Source organism: Lissotriton vulgaris, chromosome 3_1, assembly GCF_964263255.1.
Source record: "Lissotriton vulgaris chromosome 3_1, aLisVul1.2, whole genome shotgun sequence".
Lineage (NCBI taxonomy): Eukaryota > Metazoa > Chordata > Amphibia > Caudata > Salamandridae > Lissotriton > Lissotriton vulgaris.
The window spans coordinates 1892498270-1892507256 of record NC_141689.1 but is presented as its reverse complement, the minus strand read 5'-3'; the positions used below and the strand labels follow the sequence as shown (position 1 = coordinate 1892507256).

General features: G+C 45.3%; 1 protein-coding gene across 3 annotated transcripts in view; it reads right to left on the bottom strand.

Moving 5' to 3' along the window:
- The window catches only part of FNIP2 (folliculin interacting protein 2), a 387981-nt gene that overhangs the window by 130427 nt on the left and 248567 nt on the right, over positions 1 to 8987 (bottom strand). For all 3 annotated transcript variants that reach the window (XM_086962360.1, XM_086962362.1, XM_086962359.1), the window contains one exon: positions 29 to 230. In XM_086962360.1, coding sequence (XP_086818486.1) covers positions 29 to 230 — 202 coding nt within the window. The remainder of the gene's footprint in view (positions 1 to 28; positions 231 to 8987) is intronic.

Sequence of the window (8987 nt, the reverse complement as noted above, 5' to 3'; positions counted from 1 at the left end):
GTCAATGAGTAGTCTACATAATTTTTACCTTCTCAATAGCACCCTTCAGCTTGTTCATGTGTGATTCAAACAGAGGAAAGTGGGAAAAGAAGAAATCCTGGAACTTTCTCTGTGACTCTTCCCTATCAGACAGGGAGAAAATGATGCTGATGGCAATTTTTTTCCTCCTGACCATTGCAGGGTTCGAACTACAGCTTTCATCCGCCATGCTGAATGTCTCCTCTGTCGACCTAAAGAAAGAGCAAACGGATTTAGAAAATTATGTTTTAAAAACATTAAGATTACTAAAAACAAGTGAATGTCTTTGGAATAAATGCAGAGGCTTTTCAGTTTGTTTGGATATTGTGTTTCCAGACAATACACACCTATGTTGTCTGAGCTAGAGGTAAACGGATCCTAAGGAGCTCATTTCTGAGAGATAAATTAGTCAAATGCTTTAAACAAAAAAATTCATCAACATTATATTTTTTAAGAATTTCAAGTCATCCTTCACAATGTACTAAAGGTGCATTCTCATGTGAAATTAAGAAATTAAACATGGGTTTGGTAACTTTAAGAAACATTTAGCTCAAACCGTCAGTGGAAGGACTAGCTGGAATAGCTTGACAAACACCTCACAAACAAGAGACTAAAAGCAGGCAACATTTAATATTTCAGTTTCAACTTGTATACAATGTATTACTGTGCCGCATTATGTATTTATGGCATGGCATCTTAAGTGGTAGTGAATAACAGAAGGCCAAATAAGATTTCAAATTTAGGCATGATAAAGGAAAGATGAACAAATAGCGAATTGCTCTTTTTAGGTCTCGCCTGTCGATGCGCATGCGCATCGAGCAAGCGAGACTATAGGGGCTCATCCACTCTTTATCTAACTGCAAGGAATCTTGGCGATTCCTTGCAGTGCCCGTGACTTTTAAGGTCAATGCGCATGCGCATTAAGCTTATGCGCATGCGCATTGACCTTAAAAGTCACGGGCGCGTGCACGTCCGTGTTTGTTTACCCTTGCCTACTCTCTCTCTCCCCTCTCCGCCCCCGTTCCGCCCCCTCCCCTTCCCGCCGTGTCGCATTTCTCCTCCCCCCTCCCCTCTCTTCCCTCCGGCTTTTTTTTTTGTTTTGTTTATTTTACCCGCCGTGTCTCCGATCCTTTCGCTCTCCTCCCCCCTCCTCCTCCCCTCCCATGCCTGCCTGCCTCCGATCGTCCCCTGATTTCCTCTTGTTGGCTCCAGAGCTGCATCCATTCCGGAGACGAAGTGAAATATATAGCACATCACTAGAGTCAGTGGGAGCTGTAATGTGTCCGTTAGACCCCTAGGAGTCCTGCATTGATCTACATGCCGCTTTGCACATCCATGAGAAATGTGGTATTTTTTTTCTTCTGAGATGTTTTCTTGTGTTTTTCTCACGTGTGGAGCTTTCAAATGGGGAAATGTATTGCAGTAGTAGTGGAAATGTGATCGAAGGGCTTTCTTTGGTTCAACTTAGCTGTTGTGTGGCAGCCTGCCTTCAGCATAACTATTTGCTGTTTAGTCGAACTGCCTGGACACGTGGCTTTCTTCCATAAGCATTGTTCATAGCGTCTCTCGTTTTGTTGTTCAGTTTTGCATCTAGGGACTTTCATGTTTTGTTCGTGTATGCTGATGTACTAATTAATGGCTGTGGTCCTCAAAGTGCCTACATGCGCATCCCCTCCGCTCCCCCATGTTGTCGTCACTTACTTTGTAGTGTTCTAACTTTCTGAATCCTTCTTCTTTCTACCTTGATCGTTTCTCCTCCGCGATCTGTTGTCCGCCTGCTTCATTCTGCCTCTCCCCACCTCACCCCCCACCCCACCCCAATCCCCCGCCCGCCTTCCCAGCCCATGCCGTCTTCTTCCAGCCCACAGTCGCCCCTTCAAGGCCGTGTTTCGAAGCTGTGGCCGCCTCTCTCCCGGTGAACGCACTTGGATGTTACGGTCGCATTTCTCCTCCCCCCTCCCCTCTCTTCCCTCCGGCTTTTTTTTTGTTTTGTTTATTTTACCCGCCGTGTCTCCGATCCTTTCGCTCTCCTCCCCCCTCCTCCTCCCCTCCCATGCCTGCCTGCCTGCCTCAACTCTCCGCCTCCCGATCTTTTCCTAGCTCCTGATCTTCTCCTGCCGGGGTTCCGATTTCCCTTGCACCCCCGATCGTCCCCTGATCCCTCCGGCTTTTTTTTTTGTTTTGTTTATTTTACCCGCCGTGTCTCCGATCCTTTCGCTCTCCTCCCCCCTCCTCCTCCCCTCCCATGCCTGCCTGCCTGCCTCCGATCGTCCCCTGATTTCCTCTTGTTGGCTCCAGAGCTGCATCCATTCCGGAGACGAAGTGAAATATATAGCACATCACTAGAGTCAGTGGGAGCTGTAATGTGTCCGTTAGACCCCTAGGAGTCCTGCATTGATCTACATGCCGCTTTGCACATCCATGAGAAATGTGGTATTTTTTTTCTTCTGAGATGTTTTCTTGTGTTTTTCTCACGTGTGGAGCTTTCAAATGGGGAAATGTATTGCAGTAGTAGTGGAAATGTGATCGAAGGGCTTTCTTTGGTTCAACTTAGCTGTTGTGTGGCAGCCTGCCTTCAGCATAACTATTTGCTGTTTAGTCGAACTGCCTGGACACGTGGCTTTCTTCCATAAGCATTGTTCATAGCGTCTCTCGTTTTGTTGTTCAGTTTTGCATCTAGGGACTTTCATGTTTTGTTCGTGTATGCTGATGTACTAATTAATGGCTGTGGTCCTCAAAGTGCCTACATGCGCATCCCCTCCGCTCCCCCATGTTGTCGTCACTTACTTTGTAGTGTTCTAACTTTCTGAATCCTTCTTCTTTCTACCTTGATCGTTTCTCCTCCGCGATCTGTTGTCCGCCTGCTTCATTCTGCCTCTCCCCACCTCACCCCCCACCCCACCCCAATCCCCCGCCCGCCTTCCCAGCCCATGCCGTCTTCTTCCAGCCCACAGTCGCCCCTTCAAGGCCGTGTTTCGAAGCTGTGGCCGCCTCTCTCCCGGTGAACGCACTTGGATGTTACGGTCGCATTTCTCCTCCCCCCTCCCCTCTCTTCCCTCCGGCTTTTTTTTTGTTTTGTTTATTTTACCCGCCGTGTCTCCGATCCTTTCGCTCTCCTCCCCCCTCCTCCTCCCCTCCCATGCCTGCCTGCCTGCCTCAACTCTCCGCCTCCCGATCTTTTCCTAGCTCCTGATCTTCTCCTGCCGGGGTTCCGATTTCCCTTGCACCCCCGATCGTCCCCTGATTTCCTCTTGTTGGCTCCAGAGCTGCATCCATTCCGGAGACGAAGTGAAATATATAGCACATCACTAGAGTCAGTGGGAGCTGTAATGTGTCCGTTAGACCCCTAGGAGTCCTGCATTGATCTACATGCCGCTTTGCACATCCATGAGAAATGTGGTATTTTTTTTGTTCTGAGATGTTTTCTTGTGTTTTTCTCACGTGTGGAGCTTTCAAATGGGGAAATGTATTGCAGTAGTAGTGGAAATGTGATCGAAGGGCTTTCTTTTCCTCACCCTCACTCACCCTCAACCCCTCACCCTCACTCACCCTCAACCCCTCACCCTCACTCACCCTCACCATCACTCACCCTCAACGCCTCACCCTCACTCACTCACCCTCACTCACCCTCAACGCCTCACCCTCAACGCCTCACCCTCACTCACCCTCAACACCTCACCCTCACTCACCCTCAACACCTCACCCTCACTCACCCTCACCATCACTCACCCTCAACCCCTCACCCTCACTCACCCTCACTCACCCTCAACCCCTCACCCCCTCACCCCCTCACCCTCACTCACCCTCAACCCCTCACCCCCTCAACCCCTCACCCTCACTCACCCTCAACCCCTCACCCTCACCCACCTTCACTCACCCTCACCCACCCTCAACCCCTCACCCTCACTCACCCTCAACCCCTCACCCTCACTCACCCTCAACCCCTCACCCTCACCCTCACTCACCCCCACTCACCCTCAACCCCTCACCCTCACTCACCCTCAACCCCTCACCCTCACTCACCCTCAACCCCTCACCCTCAATCCCTCACCCTCACACTCACCCACACTCACCCACACTCACCCACACTCACCCTCACTCACCCTCACTCACCCTCACCCACCCTCACTCACCCTCACTCACCCTCACTCACCCTCACTCACCCTCACTCACCCTCACTCACCCTCACTCACCCTCACTCACCCTCACTCACCCTCACTCACCCTCACCCTCACTCACCCTCACTCACCCTCACCCTCACTCACCCTCACCCTCACTCACCCTCACTCAGCGCAACCACAGCATCTTCACTAAATATATGTAATAAACTTTAAGCTATTGGCAATATAAAATAAAATCCATTTTATTTACTTATTAATTATTGATTGTTTTTTAAAGCCATTGATTTTTTTAATATCAATACATATAAGTCACAGATAAGTCCCGTTAATACAAAACATGTTGCTTTACAAATGCTAGAGGTGTCACATTTACAAAAATTATAACTATTGGCTTTGTAAAGAAGAAAGCTATTAATTTAGCTATTTAGAAAAAACAACACATGAATAAAAAAAAAAAAAAAAAATAACACCTATAGCTCAAACTTTCCTACTGCGAGACCTATTGCATTTCCAATGCAATAGGTCTCGGAGCATTTGAGTTAGAGCTTTTAGAAATGTTTATGGCTTTTTTTTTTTAATTCTTTAGCATTGGCTACAGGAAACAAAAATGCTAAAGATTTACAAAAAAACCCATAAACAATTCTAAAAGCACTAACTCTAATGCTGCGAGACCTATTGCATTTCTAATGCTTGTTTGTCAATATTACTAAATGACCCCAAAAGTAAGGCGGCTGGAACAGAAATGGGGTTCACCTTCTAGATGATGTATCAAACATGAAGAGAGGTGACAGGAACACACAGGATTTGTCTGGGATAGTGCGGTATAGGGCTTGACTGCAGTGTTCTGATATAAACCAAGAGTCTGCCAAGAATATAGGTGAATAGAAAAGAATAAACTGACTGAGCTGATTTTACCCACACATAAAACTCTCTTACGACACAACTGAAAGGACAAAGCCAAGGGAAAATGTGTGCTTCCAAGGGCAACTAGCTCCAGATAGCAAGAGACATTTGCCCTTCGCTGGTAATTTTCCAACCCAGTTTGTTTGGCCTGTTTGGATATATATCCACATATTTAAATATAAAAGACCAGCTGACCAGATACTTTCCAAAACAAACACTTGTATTACAAACATTAAATATATAACACACCTTTAGTACTGTTTAATACAGAACCTTACCTTCTTTTAACAACTTAACTGACGAGACAAGACCCCTCGCTTATTAACTGAAGAGCAAATGTCAGGCCAATAAAGCAGTTTAAGTGTCACAAAGCTGTGGTAGGTGCTAGGCACCACATCCATAAACAGGCACTTCTATAGAGGCTAAGAGTCAGATATTTTAATATAGTATGGACAATACATACATAATATAACTATTTTATTTTCAATGTCATCAAAAGATTTTTGGGCAAGTAGATAAAGTGTTCCTTCAACAAAAGTAAATATATAAACTTGGCTCTTTTCTACATTGACATTTTCATGGACCTATCACTAAAGAACAGGTTACTTACCCTTACTGTATGGATAGAGTATCCACCTGAAAGAGTGTTACCGGAGTTAAGTAACTTGTACTTCTGATTGATATTTCTAACTGCAGTTTCTTCACGGAATACATACCAAATCGGTACCGCCCAAGGGGAGGGGGGCATGGGGGGGAGGGTGTCTGTGGGGTGCCCTGCAGGACAGAATGGCCAAAATGATCTTTCCGTCGCATCTGGCGGTCAAGCTAGTAGGGCTTTGTAGGACCCTTGTGTTTTGGTCTGTATGCTAGTCCTTGGCCCTGTGTTTGCCTGAGCTCTGATTCTGTCGCTGGGCAACATGGACATTCCAGTGATCATCAGTGACACAATAATAAACATGTTTTCATCATCATTGGATGCTGAAACATGTTGACTGTCTCACTAGCGCGCTCGCACATCTATTCAGATCGCGCTGTTGCTGCGTTTTTATCTTTTTGACACCACGAGATACTCAAACTTTTTCTTCTCCTGGTAGTTAATTTTAAATGCACTTTATCCATACACTGCATCACATACCTTTACCACTGTATATTTATGCTTCATCTCTTTGTGGTTATTTAACCTTGGATTTCATTTGAAACATTCATGAGCCCCTCCTAATACACCAGCAAGGAGTGGTGGCTCTATGGTGGCACTCTGTGCTACCACGAGGAGATCCTTAAAGATGAAGTTTGCCATCTAGGTGGCTGATGGGATTCCTTCTTAATTAAGAGTTCCCCTTTGTTGTGGTGTCCTGTGGGGTTGTCTTACTTACCGGTCTGCATTTGCTTTTCTTTGTCTTTTAGAGACCCGCGGATTCTTTGTTGCAAGTAATAAACAACCAATCATTTTCTTTTCTGATGCAAGGGATTAAAAACCAGTCTCAATTTGCGCATCCAGTACCCTTCACTATGGCCCCTTTGAACAGTAAGGCTTGCATCTCTTGCAACAAGATGGAAAGAGTTCCTCTGAAAGCTACTCTGATGTCGTCAGAAGATGCAGAAAGTCACTAAAGAATTGAAAGTCGTAGCCCCACTGAACGATGTAAAGGACTGATCCGTCAAATGTAATAGTTTGCCACCCTTGGAGGAAATATCGGATCTAGCCTCTCAAAGGCTGGCTGTGTGCCACTAAGGGCAAACTAAAGTAGTTTGGATGCTGATGATGCTGGGGAAGTGGACTGGGAAGGTTTGTGTACTTCAGACCAGCAGGTTTACAGTCTGATCCAAGTCCCTGCCCTCAAAAGGACTGGGTTGACCATTGTAGGGTGGGGTGCCGTGGTCATGAGTACCCCCAAAAGGGTCGAAATAGTTAGAGAAACTGACTAGCAGCAGAGGTCCAAAGTCACAAAGAACCTGTTGTCGTCCAGCGCTCCTTGAATCACTGCAGGGCAGAGTCGGCTTTCTCACCAAATAAGCGAAATCTGCTGAAAGGCATATCCATAGTGGCTACCATGGACATCTACAGAGAAGCCTGTAGACCTCATCCATGCATGACAGGAGCACCACCCTAATGTGACTTGTCGTCCCAAACAATCTGTGGTGTCCAGGGACAAATAAAATACATATTTGACCACATCATGACCGTGCTCAATGGTTTGGGTCAGGGAGGCTCAAAACTCCTCAGGGACCGCTGGCAAGGTCTTGATAACTACGTCCCAGACGGCATGTATGTAATGTTCAAATAGGCAACTAGAACTGACCACCCCTTAATGCTAGGCTGTCAGATAAGAACATTTATGTCACAAATGCTTGAAACCTCCGATTCTTGGTCAGGGAATATGGGGGTTTGTGGGGTGTTAGCCATTGGATTTTGGGGAATGAATTAGGCTTCACCTTGCTAGTGGAAGCCTGTACAATCGACCCTGTAGACTAGGATAAATCAAGAAGAACACTCTGCCTAATAATTACTTTATATAGTGCAGTACGTCACTGATATATACAGGACAGTCTCGAACAAGGTACCCTTCACATGATTAGTACCAAGAGCTTGTGAGTTAGAAATATCATATTTATTTGGATTATTTAATCAATATAGTAGGCAAAACATAAAAGACGAAAAACATCCACAGACTATTATAAACATCCTAAGCTGCACACACACAATCTTTCCGACAAACAGGCAAACACTGACGCAAACATACTCGGACATTCCATCAAGTAACAATAAATAAAATAGTGCCAGACACAGTCAAATAATACTGTAGCATGGGATTCTGCTCCTACACAGAACTGTGCATAGAGACTTGGAACCTCAGTGAATTAGGGTGTTCCAAAACTCACCTTAGTAGCCAAAATCCCCTACCAGACTAGCAATCAGTGTCTCATTGGTTCTTCCATTACTCAATGATTAGACAACCCAGAACATGGAACTTAGAATACCTCAGGCCATGTGGAACACATGAACACTCTTTCGTTATACTCTCATACCAGTCCAAAACTGAGAGTAAAAGAAGACACGAGCAGTTTGAATTATTTATTTCTAATGCTGTGTTCTCATGTGTAGTATCTTAGCTAATACAAGCAAACATATTATAAGCAACAAGATTATCAGCATAGTTACTATTCCATAAAACACAAAGGGAGAAAGCAGGTTGCAATGCTAAATGTAAACAGGTTAGAATACACCTGTATCTCACCCTCCCTTGCTAGTAGGTTATTTTATATCTACAAAAGGTCTCTTGGGATTACAGGGGCGGCCCCATACCTCGGGTCCTAGCAGAAATGGATCACATCAGTTTCTGCACCAGCTCTCTGCATGCGAATGTTCTCCAAGTGTGTGTGATCAAGCCTACGCAGTGCAGTATTAAACGCTCCAAAATCAGAGGTGGCCACAGCTGCATATATGTTATGTCTAGAACGTGCGCTGATCAGTTCGAACAACCACCACTGTGTTGAAATAACCTTGAAGGCCTCGGCACTCACTGTTCAGACAAAGCTTACCAAGCAAGGCTGCTAATCTAGAAAAACATATTATTCTCGTGAAGCAAAACACTCTGCTAAACCCTAAACATTTATAATAATGTGTGTCGTGTGCAAAGGCAGCAGAAAGGAAAAATTGTGTTTAAACTTCTAATAAGCTCATGCCAACTTAACACAGTGTAAATGCAAGGCTCATCCCATGACAATACAATGCAAAGTTCCCATCACATAAAGACATCCGATAATATTGGATGATATGGAAAATCCAGGGTCAGTTGATTATCGTTACGAGACACGGATATAGTCCATAGTTTAGTTTTTTCTCCAAAGGAACGATGCATGCAGAGAAGGCACAGGGTCTCCAGCGCCGACGCGCGTTTCGTTGTCAGACCCAAATTTGGGTAACACCTTCAGGACGACAAATTT